General features: G+C 35.5%; 1 protein-coding gene across 7 annotated transcripts in view; it reads left to right on the top strand.

The window, feature by feature from the left end:
- IPO11 (importin 11) overlaps positions 1-20054 on the top strand; it is a 259477-nt gene that overhangs the window by 195072 nt on the left and 44351 nt on the right. For 6 of the 7 annotated variants that reach the window (XR_003431671.1, XM_027101034.1, XM_027101033.1 and 3 more), the window contains one exon: positions 2562-2646. Coding sequence is in view for 6 of the 7 variants with exons in the window: in XM_027101034.1 (XP_026956835.1) it covers positions 2562-2646 (85 nt within the window). In the remaining variant the exon portion in view is untranslated. Of the gene's footprint in view, positions 1-2561; positions 2647-16307; positions 16670-20054 lie in introns of those variants that run through there. The other variant, XM_027101036.1, reaches the window with a different exon arrangement.

Genomic DNA, 20054 nt, shown 5'->3' with positions numbered 1-20054 from the left:
CCGCGTACCGCAAAAAAAAAAAAAAAAAAAAAAAGAAGTGGGTTTGTATAGATTAAATGAAAGGTGTACCTTTAAACCAGAAATAATTTAAAAGATTTCATGTTGCATGCTAACACTGTTGGTTGTGTTTGGCTGGTTGGAGTTTCTTGTTGGGAAAGATTCCGAGTTAGCAGACTAGAGTGCCTGGATGTATTCAGTGGATGAGAGTAGGATGTGAGGGGTGGCTGCCTATGCTCACATGTTAATTGTCCCTATTTTAAACTGTTGTTATTATTATTTTATTACTATTGCTACATTCACAGCGCACACATTTTAGTTTACTAGAATTCTATTCTCACCATGCTTTTTATGTAAAACATGATTCCCTATCTTTAATCTTTGTAAACAAAATGAGATTTGACATCTATTTATATATGTATGTATGTCTGTATGTATGTATTTATTTATGGATTTTGTCGGGTCTTAGTTGCAGCACGGGAGTGCTTCATTGCGGCACGTGGGCTCCTCTCTCGTTGTGGTGCCTGGGCTCCAGAGCACACAGCTCAGTAGTTGTGGTGCACCGGCTCTCTAGTTGTGGCACACGGGCACTCGGGCTTCGTTGGATCTTACTACCCCGACCAGGGATCGAACCCACGTCCCCTGCCTTGGAAGGCAGGTTCTTAACCATTGGACCACCAGGGAAGTCCCCAAGATTTGACTTTTAATTGGAGATTTTCTTGCAGTAGAGAATTTCAGCTTTGGGCTTTTCAGTTCAATTTTTTTTGTTTTTCTCCACTTTCTTCCTTTCAGAGACCCAAATGAATGCAATTTGCAGAATTGCAAAGTAAAAATATCCTGCTCTTTGGGGAAAAAGTGTGTATATTTATATCCAGAATATACTTTATTATTAGTGTGATAAATCTTTTAACTTAGGGAAGGAAGAACAGAGAGTTTTTTACTATACAAGTAAGTTGACAGATTTCGGGATGTAGTGAAGGGATTTGATGCAGTACAAAGCATACTTCCATGGAGATCCAGATCTATTGCAGTTAAAATTCAAGTCTGCAGCAGACTTAAAATAGCTTAAGTGAAGGAACTCCATCTTACTTCAGTTCTAAAATGCAAACTGGGATCTAGACTTTTTCTAAACATTTTACTTTATTAAATTAAATACCTTTTGGGTTGAGATAATAATGTCATAATTTTCCAACTTTGTGCCAGAGTTCCTTGGCCAACTAGTTGTGCTGTATCATTTTATAGTTGACCTTGAACAACTTGGGGATTGGGGTACCCACCCTCTTTGAATTTGAAAACCCAAGCATACCTTACAGTTGGCCATCATACCCACAGTTCCTCTGGTTCCACGTCCTTGGATTCAACCAACAAGGGATCATGTAGTACTGTAGTATTTACTGTAGAAAAAAATCTGCGTATAACTGGACCCCTGCAGTTCAAACCCATGTTGTTGAAGAGTCAACTTGTATATCATGGTGAACGAAAGCATTGCAGTTCCAAGAGGTTAAAGCCATGAAGTGGGTTAGCGATTGAACTCTTGCTGTTTTTCAGGGCTTCTGATTTCCAGTTTAAGGTTCTTACTGTTTGATCCCACCAGGTGTACTGACTCATCAGAGACAGTTGTTCCAAAAATTATTTTTTTAATGGTGGGGGATTAAGGATAAAAGGACATTCATGTCTCCTGGAGGAGTGAGCCTGATCAGGTTTCTGGTGTCAGCGCTTGTCTTTAACCCTGAATCAAAAGTTATTTACACGGCTGAGTTAGGAAGTGTCCTTCTCCTGTACTTGCCACAAAACATAAGAGAAACCAAGCTTTCTTTGCCACAGTTTATTGGTTAAGAACCTATGACTCTGATAAATTACTGAATTCTATTCTAAATTAGGAACAGTGACATTTGTTCTATCAACTTGATTCATTAGACAATATTCATATCTTGTCTCCCTGCAACCAATGTTGACTGAATAGGAAGCTGTATTTCTATTATCTCTGCTAATGGTGAAGAGCAGTAGTGCAGATAATCAAAATAAAATGATTTATAACTGCCCTGCTGGTACAGGTGCTATCAGGGACAGGTTCCTCATAGCATAGTAATGTAATTTGGAGCACAAAGTAGATTGTTACATAATTAATAATTAATGTTTTAATGATGTTACTGTTTAAATTACTGTTACTGTTATGAAACATAAATAATTAGACATGAAGATTAGTAGAAAAGAAGTATTAATTTTAAGTGTAAGTATTTTTTTTAGTATCATTTTTTAGAAAGATATAAAAGGTACCCCTTGCTTTGTCAAGTGATTTATGGTTCAAAAGTTGCCTATAAATAAATTTCTTACAATTTATTACCTAAATACTGAAGCAGAATGCTCTAAATGTTTTTTGGTGTGACCCTTTTAAAAGTGAGATATCTTTTCATAATTAAACTTTTTAATTATACATCTAATTTATCTAGCTATTCCTCACATATTGGTACATAGAAGCATTATTGTTCTCAGTATTTTGAGGTTTGTTTTTAGTATATTATAGACTTTTTTATTTATTTAAAACATTTTTTTAAAAACTGCAGCTGTATGTTAATGTCTCATCTTGAAGAACCGAAAGTAACAGAAGATGAAGAGCCACCCACAGAACAGGATAAGAGGAAAAAGATGGTAAGTTACAAAAGTAGCTTCTAAAATCCGGGAAAACCATATATTGTCATTATATTCTGGAGGTTTCAAAATATGTGGTGGTCCATTCTTCCTTCCTTCCTTCCGTCCATCCATCCATCCATTCGCCTGACCCTGTTGCAGAATTAATGTAACATAACTGAGTTTTGAAATTTGGGGTATACTCCTAAAACAGATAAATTGCATTCATAGTACAGGAAGTTGAGTTTAACTTTTGATCTGAAATAATTGTTTCTTGTCTTAGCAGAGGGTTTACTCCTTTACTTACAGGAACCATGTGACCCTCAAACCTTATTTAAATTGTAATGCTAATTCTTCTGTTTTGAGATTTATTGAAATTTCTTTATTCCCTATTTCATGGATCTTATAATGATTTTTTTCTGAAATACATTACAAGCCTTTATAAGAATGCCTTTAAATTAACTGCTAAATTGTTTTGAAAACCATAGCTCTCTCTACAGGAGTCTGATAAGAAAAAGGAACCAAAAATAGGAAACATCTAAAATATCTTATCTCTAAAATTATTTATAATCATAAATTTTTAAATACTTTGACACGTGAATATAAAATAGTTACATAAATAAACTTTTTCTCCTTTTTTTCTTGGAATCTGCTCTAGTCTCCTGACCTCACCAGTTATTAACGTCATTGTACTTTCTGTCCTCATTCGCAATTGAGAACAACAACACTCTCTACCTCAAAAATAGAATAAATAAATTAATACATAAAATGGTCGTGAGATAGATAATGCTGAACACCTAATAATTACTTTGTAAGTGTTGGCTATCATTAGTCTACTCATGATATTCACTTCTTGAATTATCCCACATTAATCCTCAAGGGCTTCATCCTAGGTGTACAGCTAATACTGCATGGCTCTGACAGCCTTCTTTTAAACTGTGTTTGAGTTTAATCCATTTTACTTTGTTTTTATGCTAGATGTCATTTCCCTAGCACTAGTGTAGAGGAAAGGACAATATCCAAGAGTTCATAAAACCTGAATTCTAGTCCTGTTTGTGTTGTTAATTATGACCCTGAGGACGTCACCTTGTCTCTTGAGAATCATTTCCTCATCTGAGAAATGAGGGGGAAATTGGATTAGCAAATTCCAGGGCCTATGAGTTAAAAAATTATTTGATTTTTTTTTTAAAGCTCTTAATACCATTCCTTTCTTTCCCCACTATCTGTGTCCTAGTGAAGTTTTCAATTGTGAATATATCTCTGGAAATATTTCTCCCATGAAATGAGACTGCTAAGCAGTATCCTAAATACATGCAAAATGTATTTTCTTCACTTAGAATAATGATAATCTTTTGGTAGAACATAACAATTTGTCTTTTCCCCTCTACTTTTTAAGCCTTGAATATATCATTGGTGTTATAGAAAAATACGATAACATTTTTCTTAATAATGTTCTGAACTTATAAATGAATAATAGGTATTCTGCTTCCTTTCAGATCAGCTTTTTGTACACTTAGTAACACGGTTAGTCTGGTAGATCTGCCCTTTGCAAATTGATCTACCCAGGTCTATTCTTCATTACATATAGAATCCTTAGTAACATCATAGAGTAGTAATTTTAATTCTAACTTTATTTTGAAGGTAAGTGCAGTACTATCTCAGAGAGCAGTGTAAGAACATAGTTTTCGAAATAACCCTTAAAGTTCTTTGATTTAGTTTTATTTGAGCACTCATTATTTTATCATTATTCTATTTTAGGTAGTATTGATTTATAGAACAACTTTTATTTTTTAAAGTGGCTGATTTTATTTGAAATTAGTTGTCACAGTAGCTATCTGATGTAGATTTATATTGTCATCTCTATTAAGATTTCCAGTGCCTTAGCCATAAGGCTTTTAGTCTTATGCTGATAAATACCACAATGTTTATGATTAATGCTGAGATTATGTATCTTAGCCTTGAATAAATATAATTGTGAATACAGTGCTAATTTTTCAGTAACTTTTCAGTAACAAACAAGATTAGTTTCACTGTATCTTCAGGATTACAAGAATGAATTATGTACTTTCTTTCTGTAATTATATCATCATTCTTGTACTGTGATGTCTTTAACATTAGAAATTATTTGAGAATTATCTAAATGTGTCTTGGTTGTAGTTTCAAAGGGAAGTGTTTGCTGGTAGATGATTATGAATTATTATTCAAAAGAAAAACCAATCTAGCATCAACGAGTTTTTTCATTTTAAAATGAAATTTTTTATTTACTCGGAAGAAAAAGTGTAGCTGCTTGATTCCAGGATTACATAGTTGAAAGTCTGATTTACTGACTGTCATTGTTGTCTTAAAGTAGTCCCTAAAATGTGGCGTATTCATTTCAGTAGCTGCTTTGGTAGAGTGAAGCAGCAATGATTATAATTTAGAAAGGTGGATGATTAGTATTATATCAAATGTGCCAAATGATTTTCCATAAGTTTATGAGAATTCTCTGTATTTCATCTTAAATAAGGATGAAATTTCTGTTCAGGAAAGCTATTAAGCGGTCCAGACTTTTGATTGTGTGCTTTTTTATCCAGCTCTTCTCTGTTCTGTTTGGGGGGAACTAATTCTGAGAAGATTGAACGTGGCTTAAGCATTACACTTCATTTCTAAGTTTCCTCTCAGTCCAGTATATTCCAGTAGTAGAATGGTAATTTCATGACCTCTTCTATAAAGAACTTAGCTAATACCTTAACATTTTAAGTTCCTTATAATTTCTTTTTTTGTGAAATGCGACATACTAGGCATTTATAGGTTGAAACGTCTCAAATTTAAGTTTTTGAGCATATTAATGCTTTCTGGCAATGTTTTGATACCTGCTAAGAAAGCGTTATTAATGAAACATTTGATATAATAAGTAAAGCTGTGTTGATCATGCTTTCCTGTTAAAGTTTAAGCCCTAGAAATATTTTGATAATCTGTTTCTGTAAATAATAATCTAGTTTTATACATACTTAAGAGATGCTTTAATTGATAATGGGGTATAAATAAGTTGAACATTATTAAAACTACACTAGCTTCTCACTCGTGCTAGTAGAAGCAGTAGCACAAATAAAGGTCTATCTAAACATCATTCATATGGTCTTCTGCTTTTGCTGTAGCACAGCTAAGCAAATTGATGATATGTTAGGTTGGGTTGCATTTTATTTGATAAATTCATGACCAGATCCTAAGTCTTGTGGCAAATATAATAAAGCCTAAGCATGCCTTGCATTTTGCCTTCGAGTGAGTATTGTGTCCTGTGCTACTATTGCCAAATACAGCGCTGGGTCAGGGAGGGACAAGTGCTGCATTGTGGGAGTGGAACTTGTCTGAAAATCATACCCTTCAGGTACCTGATATTTCTCTTTCTGAGAGCAGATAGATGGCCTCTTCCTCCACTTCTGCCTCTGTTTCCCTCCCTCTTCTCCTTCTCCCTTCAGCTTCCTTCCTTCTCATCAACTCTCCCTGAAAACTTATTTGCATAACTATGAAATACAGCAGTTTTCCTCAGACTTTTACTTACATTTGGAATATAGAATACATTGTTGGAGGGAAAGTTACCTTATTATCAGTTGCCAATATTCCACAATGTTGTTTTGTAAATTTTTAGTTCAAATATAATGTCAGCAGCATGCACTATAGTGGTCGTTTGGGATGGGACATTGTAAACTCCCACTGAACAGGTTTTTCTTTTTTTTTTTTTAGGTTGTTACATAATATTTATTTATTTAAAAAATATCTTTATTGGAGTATAATTGCTTTACAATGGTGTCTTATTTTCTGCTTTATAACAAAATGAATCAGCTATACATATACATATATCCCCATATCTCCTCCCTCTTGTGTCTCCCTCCCACCCTCCCTATTCCACCCCTCGGTCACAAAGGACCGAGCCGATCTCCCTGTGCTATGTGGCTGCTTCCCACTAGCTATCTGTTTTACATTTGGTAGTATATATAAGTCCATGCCACTCTCTCACTTCGTCCCAGCTTACCCTTCCCCCTCCCCGTGTCCTCAAGTCCATTCTCTACGTCTGTGTCTTTATTCCTGTCCTGCCCCTAGGCCTGAACAGTTTTGATCACTGAGAACCAGTAAGATTATTCTTTTGCCTGTTCCCATTTACCTCTAAAAAACTCAGCAGAACTAGTAGAAAGACAAAACTGTATTTGTCACTAATAAGGTACTGTCTTCTTCTTAATTCAATATCAGTATTTTGAAATGCATGTTAAAAAGACATTTTTATTTTACAAATAATATGAGATTAATCCATTATCTTATTATTGGTGGTTTCTGAACTGCCTTTTGAGAATCCTTACCCTATAACATTGAGTAATCAAGGTAAATTATACAATTGTTGAAAATACTCTTTAGTATTCAACTTGCATGAAATGTCACTCTGGTTATGAATTTAGAGCTTTTCGCTTTTCCTCAACTCGCCCAGTTCTGTTACATTTTTCCCCTCTATTTCTCATGCTAAATCTTGAACTTATCCTAATTTGGAACTGATCTCATCCAAAATCCTGAACTCTGACATTTCTCTCTCATCACAGCCTCTTCTTCTTCCTCACTAACTATTCCTTTTCTCCTGGTAAATCTGTTTTGTACCTTTATCTGGAGCCCCATAATTTGTCCTTGTTTTCATAATCACTTTCCCAGCTTTTAACCTAGATTTCCTTGTTTTTCCGCTGTTTTTAACTTTGGACAAACCATATCCTTTGCCTCCCTGCTTTAGACCTACTACATTTCTGGGCCTGGGAATCAAGCATACATATTTCTTTAAAGGGGCACATATTATTTTGATGTACAACCAGGGTTGAGAACCACTGCAATAAGAATTTAACTCCTTGTTAATCTTTACAGACCTCTGTAATATGACTCCAGCCAACCTTCTGAGGCTTGTCTTCCTTTTTCCCCATGCTGTCTGCTAAACCAAATAACTTATCTCCGTTCATATCTATGTTTTCTTGTCTCTGTTATGGAGTTCATACTAGTCCTTCCATCTGGAGTAGCCCCTTTATCCTCCTTCTCTCCACTCAGCTTACTCTTTTGCCATTTTTCTCATGAGGTACTCTCTCTTCTCACTGATCACCTTTCCTACCCATACCCAGTTACAGAAATGATCTTGCCCTCTGCTAGACTTACATAGCAACTTTTCTGTATGTTTTGACTGCCTTTACCACCTGCATTTTAAAAAAGATATTGGAGATCAGAATACGAAAGATAATGATCCCTGAGAAACAAAAAACAAACACTGTGGGCCCGCTGATTGCCACATATTACTGCCTTCAGTTTCCAGGGAGTGGCCTAGGGAGCCCAGTGGTCTCTCTGATTTGAGGAGAGGAAGCTGGAAATCTGAAGACATCAGAGTGGCTCAGGTTACCAGAGAAGAGGAAGCTGCTCACATAGAATTTTGGGGATCTTCACTGGGTCCCCTCTCAGTCTTCACCTGAGTACTGATTAGCACATACAAGTGCAGAAGTTACCCAAGTCCAGAGAAAGAACCTCCAGAATGGATTGTTACGAGAACAATACTCAGAGCTGACACAGAGCAGGGAGTAGTGCCTCATGTCAGAGTGGAAATCTCAGAATTAACAGAGTATTAGGTAGAGGACTCAGAATTGTATTACCTCGGCAGTGGAGCAAAATTAGCCCTAGATTAGGTATTGTTCTGTTCCTGCCAAACAAAGCTTAAAAGCAAAATCCGACCTACCTAAGGAGGCAAAGGACCTGTACTCCGAAAACTATAAGACCCTGGTGAAAAAAATAAAAAATGACACAAACAAATGGAAAGATTTACTGTGTTCCTGGACTGGAAGAATCTATATTGTCAAAATGACTATACTACCCAAGACAATCTGCAGATTCATTGCAATTTCTATCAAATTACCAATTGCATTTTTCACAGAGTAGAAAAAAATGTTTTTTAATTTGTATGGAAACACAAAAGACCCTTAATAGCTAAAGTAATCTTTTTTTTTAAATAATTAATTAATTTTTGGCTGTGTTGGGTCTTCATTTCTGTGCACGGGCTTTCTCTAGTTGTGGCAAGTGGGGGCCACTCTTCGCGGTGCGTGGGCCTCACAGTCGCGGCCTCTCTTGCTGCGGAGCACAGGCTCCAGACGCACAGGCTCAGTAGTTGTGGCTCACGGGCCCAGTTGCTCCGCGGCATGTGGGATCCTCCCAGACACGGCTCGAACCCGTGTCCCCTGCATTGGCAGGCAGATTCTCAACCACTGCGCCACCAGGGAAGCCCCTAAAGCAATCTTGAGAAAGAAGAACACAGCTGAGGGAGTCAGGCTCCCTGACTTCAGACTATACTACAAAGCTACAGTAATCAAAACAGTATATCATTGCCACAAAAACAGAAATATAGATCAATGGAACAGGATAGAAAGCCCAGAGATAAACCCACACACCTATGGTCAATTAATCTATGACAAAGGAGACAAGAGTATACAATGGAGAAAGACAAGTCTCTTCATTAAGTGGTGCTGGGAAAACTGGACAGCTACATGTAAAAGAATGAAATTGGGGCTTCCCTCGTGGCACAGTGGTTAAGAATCCACCTGCCAGTTCAGGGGACACAGGTTCGAGCCCTGGTCCGGGAAGATCCCACATGCTGCGGAGCAACTAAGTCCATGAGCCACAACTACTGAGCCCATGTGCCACAACTACTGAAGCCCACGCACCTAGAGCCTGTGCTCTGCAACAAGAGAAGCCACCGCACTGCGACGAAGAGTAGCCCCCACTCACCACAACTAGAGAAAGCCTGTATGCAGCAACGAAGACCCAGTGCAGCCAAAAATTAATAAATAAAATTAATAAATTTTAAAAAAAGAATGAAATTAGAACAATCTCCAACACCACACACAAAAATAAACTCAAAATGGATCAAAGACCTAAATGTAAGACTGGATACTATAAAACTCCCAGAGGAAAACATAGGCAGAACACTCTGACATAAAACACAGCAATATCTTTTTGGATCCACCTCCTAGCGTAATGGAAAAAGACACATTATATAGAGAGGGAAAGAGATAAGGCCAGTGGCAAACTTGTCATTGGAAACAGTGCAGGCAAGCCAGTAGCAGAGCAGCATTTTTAAAGTATTGAAAGAAAAAAATCGTTTCTCTTATTTTCACATTACTAAAATAATCTTTTGATACAACTTTTTACTACTGAAAATAAAAATTGTTTTATTTAATCCCTGCTTAATTTGTGAAGTTTTCAAATTTTATTTTGATAACAATGAAAGATGTCCCGTTTTCTCATTTTTCTTTATTCAACAGGAATATGAAATATTTACAGGCTGTTTATGTAACCTATAATAGTATCATAGATGGCCCCTGAAAATCTATTATACTAATTGTCAGATTTTTCTCATTTATCATACTACTGGATATTCTTTATGCTACTGCTTGATTGAAACTATAGAAGTATAGGCTTGAATGCTTTTTAATCATTAACATAGAAGTACTCACATTTGTTACTTTATGGCCTGCCATCTGATTCTTTTTTTTCCCTTCAGAATTGCTGAGATGTTTTCATATTTTTCTTCAGTCTTTGATACATAGTGATCTATAAAGTCTGTAGATAGATAATAGGAAAAAGCCATTCAGAAGCTGGTTTGTTAACAAGAAAATCAGATCTAAATTGTTCATTATGAATGTTTTTATTGATATCTAATTTTAAAAAGCATTATAAATAGGTAAAATTTGTCTTTGTTCCTCTGCCTCCTAGAAAGCTTTAAAACTCAATTCTTAAACTTTAATATTAAAGAACAGTTTGAAAAATAGTGACTATAAATGATTGCTTCTGATTTTGCAAGTAAAGCAGTTGTACTGGTTAAATTTTTATATTACTTGCTTGCTGTCACTTATTTTTGGTTGTCACTTAACATATTTTCACCATTCTGATTCTCTTAAGGCCCAATTTATTAAAATTGTGTGTAAATCCTTCCAGTTCACCATTCTCTTAAAAGTAGTTCTCTGTTGACTCTTAGTCAGGTACCAAATAATTCTACCTGCTGCAGTTACACAACTGCTTCTCCTGACCTCCACACAGTGGCAATAGAGTAGCATCTTCAAAATGAGCTATTTTTCTTTTGTATTCATTCCATATGCATTTTTGAATGCTCACCATGTACAAAGCATTGATCTTTATAATCAGTATTTTCTCTGATAGCATGTTTATCTACCCACAGAACCTATTTTCTTGTGTATGTTGGTAAATAATACATACATATTCTTTAAAAATATTCAATGCCATTAGCTTATTACAAAGCCAGTTTCTTAAAATGGGAGGATCTACTTGTTTTTATCTATGCTTTGCTTAGATTCTACCTATAAGTTTGACTGCTATACTGCTGTTAATATATCCTTATCTTCATTTCTAGGTGATGCTAAAATGTAAAAAAGGTTATCCTAGGTATATTTTTTATATACCTAAGGCCAGCTATATAAAAAATACTAAATATTTCAAAGTTGGATTGAACAAAACTTTCTGTACCAAGTGAGACTTCAAAATCAATGTTAAACTTACCCATATCTTGAAATATGCTATTGCAGTGGTTAATTCAGCTCTTACAAACTGTGGAATTGCAAGTAACATTAAACCATCCAAGAGGATAGGAAGTAATGAATAATCCAACTGAGATGTAATAAAGGCACAAATTGATAACCAGGCATCCTCCTGAGATAGCAGTTTTTCCCTGTGATGGAGCTAAAATGTTAATCAAAAAATAGTCTGAGATCAAGAGGTTAAGATCTTTCACAGTAGCTACATCATAGTAATCAAAAGACACTAGAAAAGAAAATTCTATTGAAAATGCTCTTGGAACTAAATGAAGTGATGGCTTCTAAGTTTTTGCTTTTAGTTGAGATCTCAGATTAATTCCCTGCTGACATCAGTATTGTTCTTGAGTATTAAAAAAATAGGCAGCCTCTCATTATTCATTATTTACTTGAATTGTTACTGAAAACTTTAATCAGGAAGAGTTCAGTAATTTGCCACTGTTCACTTGGAAACTTTGGCAATGTGGTATTGATTCAATAAATAAAGTCTTCATATTTTTAGACGAAGAATATGACCTGGTTTGGGAGAACTTAGGTAACATTACAGTGAACTTTAGACTGTCTTCTTGATGGGTTTTCCTACTCTATTCCTGCTTTCCTCTTCTGCTTCTTTCTTTTTCTCAATAAATTATCAGTATGCTAATTGTGTTTTTATAAGGAGTCTATCTTTTGAGGAAAGGGAAATTTAAGAAGCCTTTTCAAAGAATTGTTCTACGTAAGGAAGTTCCTATTTTGAAGACTTTTTTTAAATTATAAAAGTAACCTATACTAATTTAAAAAATCACAAAATCGTTGTATGATGTGGAATACCCTTTCGCCAAGGCAACCTTTACTAACATTATATGTATCTTTCCAAACATTTAGTTTACATATATAAACATCTGTATGTAGTTCACAAATTAGAAACACTATACATTCTATTTTGCTGCTTGATTCCTCTTAAATGTAGTAAATGCATGAGCATATTTTCTGTACATAAATTTAGATTTGCATTATTTCTTCTAATAGCTGCACACAATGACATTCCATTGAATGGATCTCCATCCCATGCATCTCTTGTGTAGCAGTTCTCAAAGTGTAGCCCACAGATAACAAGGGGTTCCCCAAACCCTTTCAACAGTATTATTGTTACATAATAATAATAATAATGATTTCATAATAATACTAAGATATTATTTCCCTTTTCATTGTGTGAACATTTGTACTGGTGGTGCTAAAACAATGTTTTGTACCCAGTGGTGGGTATAACTGCTGGCACTTCAGCATTAATAAGGTCAGTGACAGCAAACTATACTAGCAGTCATCATATTCTCCACTACCATACACTTAGTTTTTTGTTTTTTAAAGCTCCAGTTTCATTTAAGAATGTCTTTGATGACATAGTACAAATTATTAATTTTCATATATCTCCACTCTTGAGTGCTCATCTTTTAAATATTTTCTGTGTCAAAATGGGAATATTCTCTGACAGTGGTTGGTCTTGAGGAAAAGTACCTTTGTGATTGAGTTGTGAGCTGAATTAAACCTTTTTCATGAACACTACTTGAATGTGGAAGTGGAAGAGCAGCTGAAAGATAAATATGATCATTCAGACTTGAGCATTTGGCATGCATTTTCTCGAAAGTAAGCACGTCACTTCAAGGAAAACAACTAACAATTTAAATTTATGTGCCCAGTGGTGGTACATGAGTTGTCCTGTACCCTGGAAAATATGATTGTTAGAAAGTGGTAATTTGTTGTTTAATGTACTTTCTCTAATTATGAGTGAGGCTGAGCCTTTTTCAGATGCTTGTAGCTCATTTATATCCCTTTGTTTGATGAATGACTTATATTTTTCTATTAGAAATTTTATTTGTTTTTTTTTTGCTTTTAAATAAGAGTTTTCTGACAGATTATGTTTCCCAAGAATGGTCATAATAATATCTCCCATTCCGTATGCCATTCTTAAAATGTGACTTTGACATTCTTCCCCATTAAGATGTTAGGCCTGTATTTCCTTTTGTTGAAACTGGTCAGGCTTGCTGGTGCTTTATGACTTCTGAGTCTAGATCATTAGATATAGCTTCCACCTTGTTCCCTAGGGACACTTATTTTTGGAAGCCAGTTGCCATGCTGTAAGGAAACCCAAGCATCCACAAGGAGAACATAGGTCTTATTTTCCCCAGCAGAAGTCCCAGAGAACAACCAGCATTAACTGCTAGACACATGAGTGAGTGACTCTTCAGGTAGTTCCAACTCCAAGACGGCTTCACTGACTCCATTAACATTAAAAAATAGTTGTTATTTTATGCCACCTAGTTTGGACTAGTTTGTTAGGCGACAGTCAGTAAACCTGAACAAGCTGTTTATAGATTAAAGAAATCAGCCCTTAATTCTCATCTTTGTTTCTATCTATCTATCTATCTATCTATCTGTCTGTCTATATATCTATCTAAAACTAGGAACAAAGTTAGGTTTATTAGCTTGTTACTACAAGGGAGAATGTACACATTGGGAGCTGGAGTTTAGTTACAGAATGGTCTTGTCAAGGATTGGTTAGAATTTGTAAGCCAGTCAATTTGCTGGGTCAGTCATTGGTCTTACCTTTAACACGAGTTCAATGCAGTTACCATTGGATCAGTTGTCAGTTTTCTTGTCTTGGAATACGTGGATCTAAATGAGCTGTGGTAAAATAGTATGGGTTTAGATTGCTTGTCTTGCATGTCATGGTTTAGGATAGTTTTTCTGTTTTGTGAGTCCTGGGTACAGTTTTGCAAATTGTCTCTGCTTCAGTTCTCAGATTCCCCCTCACAACTATCCGTGAGGCTTTTTTTTCTTTTCACTTTATTTGACCCTCTTTCTGAAAGATGAAGTGCTATCTTCTGAGGACATGATCAATCCAGATCTGCACTCCTCTTTGAGAGATCATCACTGTATATTGAGTTTTCCGTGGTAGTTGTTTTCATCTCTTTAATTTGACAGCATTTTTTTGGCTTTTGACTTTGTTTTCGAACTCTTCTTTTGTTGTGTATGGTTTTATGGAGTGATTGGAATGGCTACCCCACTCTTAAGAAATCATTTCTTGTGTTTTTATGGGCTTACTTCATTTAAATCTTTAACTGGAAATTTTTTGATAAAGGAGTGAAGTAGAGCATCAGCTTTTTTTGTATATGTATATGTATATAAATATATAAATACATACATGCACATACATACACATATGGCTTGTGTCACAAAATTAATCAGTAGCCTATCTTGTCTTTGCTGTTTTGAAATGCCACCTTTATCAATCAGATTCTCCGTTGCCAGATTAACATGGATTTATTTCAGAACTCCAAATGGTAGTCTGTAACCCTGCCTATTTTAATTACTGTAGCCTAACAATGTGTTTTAATACTCATAATGATGTTTCTAAGGATATTTTACTTGAAAATTCACCATAATATAACTTTTAAGGTAAACTGAACACTTATTAAATAATTGTTAATCACCTTGGTCTGAAGTGGGAAAGAGTTATGCTGGAAAACAGCAAAAACTGTATTGTTTGAAAGTCAGAGGCGTAAGACTGGCTATTTTGATGCTAAGAATTGCAGATTTATTTTCCTTTTAGAATATTCCTTAGATCAGTCTAATACATACATACATACATACTCCAGCTAGATCTTTTGAGCAGTGCATTGAAAGCAATTGCTTCTTTGTTGTCTCACCCTAACTGTGTGATGTGAATAAAGACATAGCTTATACCAAAAGCTAGGGTGTGCTACCATGATTCAGAGTCAAATGAAGAAAATATGAGAAAGAACATGTCCATTTATATTAATTTAAAACAATTAAAATGATTTAATTCTCCTGTATAAAGTGATATGTTCACAAATAAAATATCACTTCTGATGAAAGAGGATTTGTTAACTAAAGAATTTACAAATTAAATGATACGGATTTCATTTTATCCTAGCCACTCTAATTCATTTTTACATAAACCCTAGCAAAGTGAAATGATTTAAAACAGCTTTGCACAATTTTGTACTTATTTATGTGAAGATCATATTAATAAGTCATTGGATTTTTCAGGAACTGTCACCTTGAAATAAATTACTTTAAAATAAAAACAGATATAAAAGAGGAAAGATTTTGTTCTAGAAACTATCCAGGTGTTAGTTATAACTTTCTTTTAACTTAAACGAGAATTAATTTCTTCCCCACACTTTCTTACTGAGCTGGAAGAAATGAAGAAACTGATGACTTTCTTAACCCTAGTCAAAATGGCTTTATGTCATTGTGTGAATTAAGTAGGTTTACATTTAATTTTCCGTACAAACAGTAGATCCTTGTTTAATAGTGGTTCTCAACTGAGTGTAATTTCGCCCCCCCCCCCCACCCAGGGGACTTACAGCATTGAAAGACATTTTTTATTGTCACAAGGCCAGAGAAGTGCTACTGGCATTTAGTGGGTAGGAGCCAAGGATGCTGCTAAACATCCTGCAATACTCAGGACAAGTAATTCTTTGTTTTATTTCACTGAACTGTGGGTAGTGGCAGGAATGTCACTCAGACATTTATTTAGCTGCCTACTGTGTGTCAAAAAAAAAGGCGGGTTGTAGAGGGCCTGGTATACCATATGATAAGTGTGGTAGGCAGAATAATCTCTTTCATCTTCAGGCATATCCGTGTCCTAGTTAGTCCCTGGAGCCTGTGAATATGTTGTATCATCTATGACTATGTTTTGTTACACAGCAAAGTGGAATTAGGGTTGCTAATCAGCTGATCATGAGGGAGATTATCCAGGTGGGCCAAATGTAATCACAAGAGTCCTTAAAAGTGAAGAGGGAGGGCTTTCCTGGTGGCTCAGTGGTTGAGAGTCCGCCTGCCGATGCAGGGGACGCGGGTTCGTGCCCTGGTCCGGGAAGATCCCACATGCCGCGGAGCGGCTGGGCCCGTGAGCCATGGCTGCTGAGCCTGCGCGTCTGGAGCCTGTGCTCCATAATGGGAGAGGCCACAACAGTGAGAGGCCCTCGTACCGCAAAAAAAAAAAAAAAAGTGAAGAGGGAGGCAGAAGGGAGAGGGTCAGAATGATGCAGTGTCAGAAAGACTCAACCTGCTATTGCTTTGAAGATGGAGGAAGAAGCCTTCTAGATCTGGAAGAGCCAAGAAAACAGATTCTCCCCTGAAGCCTTCAGAAAGGGAGGCAGCCCTGCTGACACACCTTGATTTTAGCCCGGTGAGACTGTTCTGGCCTTCTAATATACAGAACCAGAAGGTAATAAATTTGTGGTTGATACAGCAGCCATAGAAAGCTAGGAATTTGGGTTTTATTTGGTAGGAATAGGGAGCCGTTAAAGAGTTGTCATCAAAGGAGTGACCTGGTCAGATTGTGTTGTAGAAGATTGTTGTACAACCATATTCTACCACGAATTTGCTTATTCATCTGTTATGATTGCATAAATGACAGTGGACCATGAAACTTCAGATACCATTTAAATTTTGTGAATTAGTGTATAAACCCTGAATTCCAGAAATATGTCCACATTTTCATTGTTACATTTCACATTTCATGGGTAGAAGGCCTTGCTTATTAATAACTGTTTCTTCTCTTTCCTTTGAACTAAAGTTATCTGTATAGATATTTGTCTCATAATTCCTTAGCATACTTTACATATGAATTTTATAGATGTTCACTTTTTTCTTTAAGAAAATGGCCATTATGTAATGTGACTGATTGTCAAACTATAGGCTCTCTTCTTTGCTTCCTTTGTTCATTTCCATAAGCTCTAGAACTATTAACCATACAGCCTCTCCATTAGCTCTTACCTTTTATCATTCCTGACAGGCTGCCACCTGTGGGGCCCACTGCACCAAAAATCCACAGATTTTCTTTTAACTGAACAGCTATAAGTGCATGCTATAAATGGTTTTGTCTTTTATAAACAAAATTGTGTTCCACTCAAAAAAACTATAATGCATCCTGTCAAGAGCTTCTCTAAATAAAAGGGGATCTTTTCACTTTGTCATTTTTTTGTTGTTGTTGTAAAACTCAATTATTCGGGGAAAAAATCACTTATTGGCTATTTTACAGAATACCTATATGTTCTAACTAAATTGGTTAGCAAGCCAGTGTTTCTCATGCAAATCCTATTCTTTATTTTTATTGTAGACCAGATGTATTGGGTTGGCCAAAAAGTTCATTTGGAAAAACCCGAACGAACTTTTTGGCCAACCCAATATATGTATTTTAAAAGAAATTTACCATCTGATGGCTTTTTAAAAAATTTCTCAGTAAATGAAAAAATAGAGCAGAAAACTTTTGGTAAGAAAAGGTTTGAGACTGTGCTTAGCCATACAGTTGGGGAGAGGCTTGCAATGTTATGCTTGCTAAGAGAACTTGACAGTGTTTTCCTACTCCATTCATTTCCTACGCCATTCATGTAACTACAGATTAACTGCTTCCACCCAGTGAATACCGATGCCATTGGATGTACCACATAACCAGCTAGCTTTCTTCTGACCTGGATACCTGAGAGAAATATCTTCTCTTTGCTGTCTGCCGGCACCCTCTTCACCTCCCCCATCTTCTCTCTTTATCTCCTCCCTTCATCACACATACACACAGTGCTGCCTCATTCCAGAGGACATTTTATGCAGCAGCTTTTTACCATTTAATATAAAAATTTATCACACCACTAATTTTCCTGTTACCTTAATTCCACCCTACCCCCCAAACACGTTTTACATACAGGGTGTGGATGTAGAATGGTACAAGATGGATTCTCAGTAACTTTTCATTGAATTAGATGCTAGTGGTAGCAAATTTCTTAAACGTGTATAAATCAGCAGTTAACATGAACTGGAGATTTGGGTGACCTTTTTTTAGGAAAGATCTGGCCTGTGGTAACTAGGTGTTGATGAATTGCTTCTAAAACTCTACTAGTTTCATTTCATTATGAATTTATTCCTTGAATAAAGAACAAGTGTAATTCTCAGAGACTGGTACAAGATCATTTATGGTCTTAAATCGGATGGGTATTGTAGATATTCTGATTGTGATTACTCTGTTTTTATGTAAACAAAATAAATGTTGATAGGCTTGGTTCTCTGAGACTTAAATAAACTCCAACATTAAAAGGTAATAGTAGGACAGACATTTTGAAATGCTTGAATTGTGTTGTTTTCTAAAGACATCATAGTGTTACATCTTTATTAATCATAGTGTTGCTGTTTTTTGAGTTTTCCACTTGACTTCCACAGATAATTCAGTTCTGGAGGCACTGCTGTGCAGTTATTCCTTTGTTTTGTGCCAAGCATGCCTACTACAGTAAACACACAATGTAATTTAAATCATGTATGAGATCATTTCAGGTACTCCAGCAAATGTAGGTTAAACAGCCATAGAACAGTTTTTCCCTTCACAGAAATAGTAAATTAGTGCAGGTCTTAAAATACTGCAAATTCTCTAATTTGCTATATCAGCAGATGGTCAGAATGGGAAGTTTTCATTCCTGTCATATTCTTTCATTTTTATAAATTATTGATGGTTTACAATTTGATAAATGATAATCCCAGTTTTTGAAGTAGATTGAGGGCGCTGACTGGCTCCTTATTAAACGTTCTTGGCTTTAAAAGGTCTCTTTTGGAATTTCCTGTATATAGCACTTACACTTCGATCCTTCACCTGATAGCTTGACCTTGTAGAGCATCTTAGCAGGAAAGTAGAGATTCTCGTAATATTTGCTCAGTGATCTCACTCCTTGGAACCATAGAAGCAGTTGGAGCAATAAGCAGAGAGAAGGGAGCTGGTGTTGCCTATAGATGGCTCACTCTGATGTTCTCAGTCCCTTTAATAAGGTTATACACAGAAATAAATGATATTCAGAAAACTGAGCATATCCAAAGATAGCATTTAGATTGCAAATAGAAAATCTCATCTGAGTTTTCTTCACTGTTTCTGTTTATAAATCTTTTCCATTCTCTGTATCACCTGGAAACTACATATAATTGGATCAATGTATTATGGCACATATTTGGTTTTATAGTATATTATGTCACAGATTGGACAAACATGAATATTAATAATATCTTTCAGTAGGAAGTAGAATCAGAGGCATTGCTAAGTGGTAACATATTTAGACATCTAGCAGGCCGTTCTAATTTAATAACATTGATGTTATTAAATTCAGTATTCTGTTACACTTTGTTATATAGTCATTTGTTATATAGTCATTTTACTCTGATGTTAAGATGACTGGAAGGAGGGCATCTTCCTCTTATTTATTAATTTAGTTATGTATTAGAATTGATTTTTTTTTAATGTAAAGAGATAACTCTGTTGCTGGAAATTGAATGGAGATAGTCCTTAATTTACACAGTAAAATTAGCTTTATTTACTGCTAAAATTGGTTTATAGTAGAAATGCTTTCATAAAACATGAAAATGGTCATTTGAAAAGGCAGCATATTTTTACAGGGTTCTAAAAATACACCTATTATCATAACATTTTTATTGGTGCAAAATTTATCTTTCTACACATTTCCATTTTGCGATATCATGTCATCCCCATGGCCTTCTGAGTAAACTGATGCTAAGGATAGCCTATAGTAGTCTTGTGATCCTATGTAAAGTTGAACCTAAGAGGATCTCCTAGTGGTTGTGTAGTGACAAATCTGAATAATATAATCAGTAAAGTTAATTTAGTAGCTGTAAATAAAAATTTTACCCTATAAATAGAACATACATTTTTTTTAATGTTCATAAAACATTTAGAAAAAGAGCATAGTCGAGGCTTACAAAAATACCTCCAGTTTTTCAGAGTAGAAATAGTATAGGTCATATTCTCTGACTGCAATGAAGTGAAACCCGAAATTAAGC

Source organism: Aethalodelphis obliquidens, unplaced genomic scaffold (assembly GCF_003676395.1).
Source record: "Aethalodelphis obliquidens isolate GAN/ISIS:26980383/991018 unplaced genomic scaffold, ASM367639v1 scaffold4, whole genome shotgun sequence".
NCBI classification, from domain to species: domain Eukaryota; kingdom Metazoa; phylum Chordata; class Mammalia; order Artiodactyla; family Delphinidae; genus Aethalodelphis; species Aethalodelphis obliquidens.
Note: the sequence above shows the minus strand (reverse complement) of the source record. Positions and strands in the feature narration are given on the sequence as shown.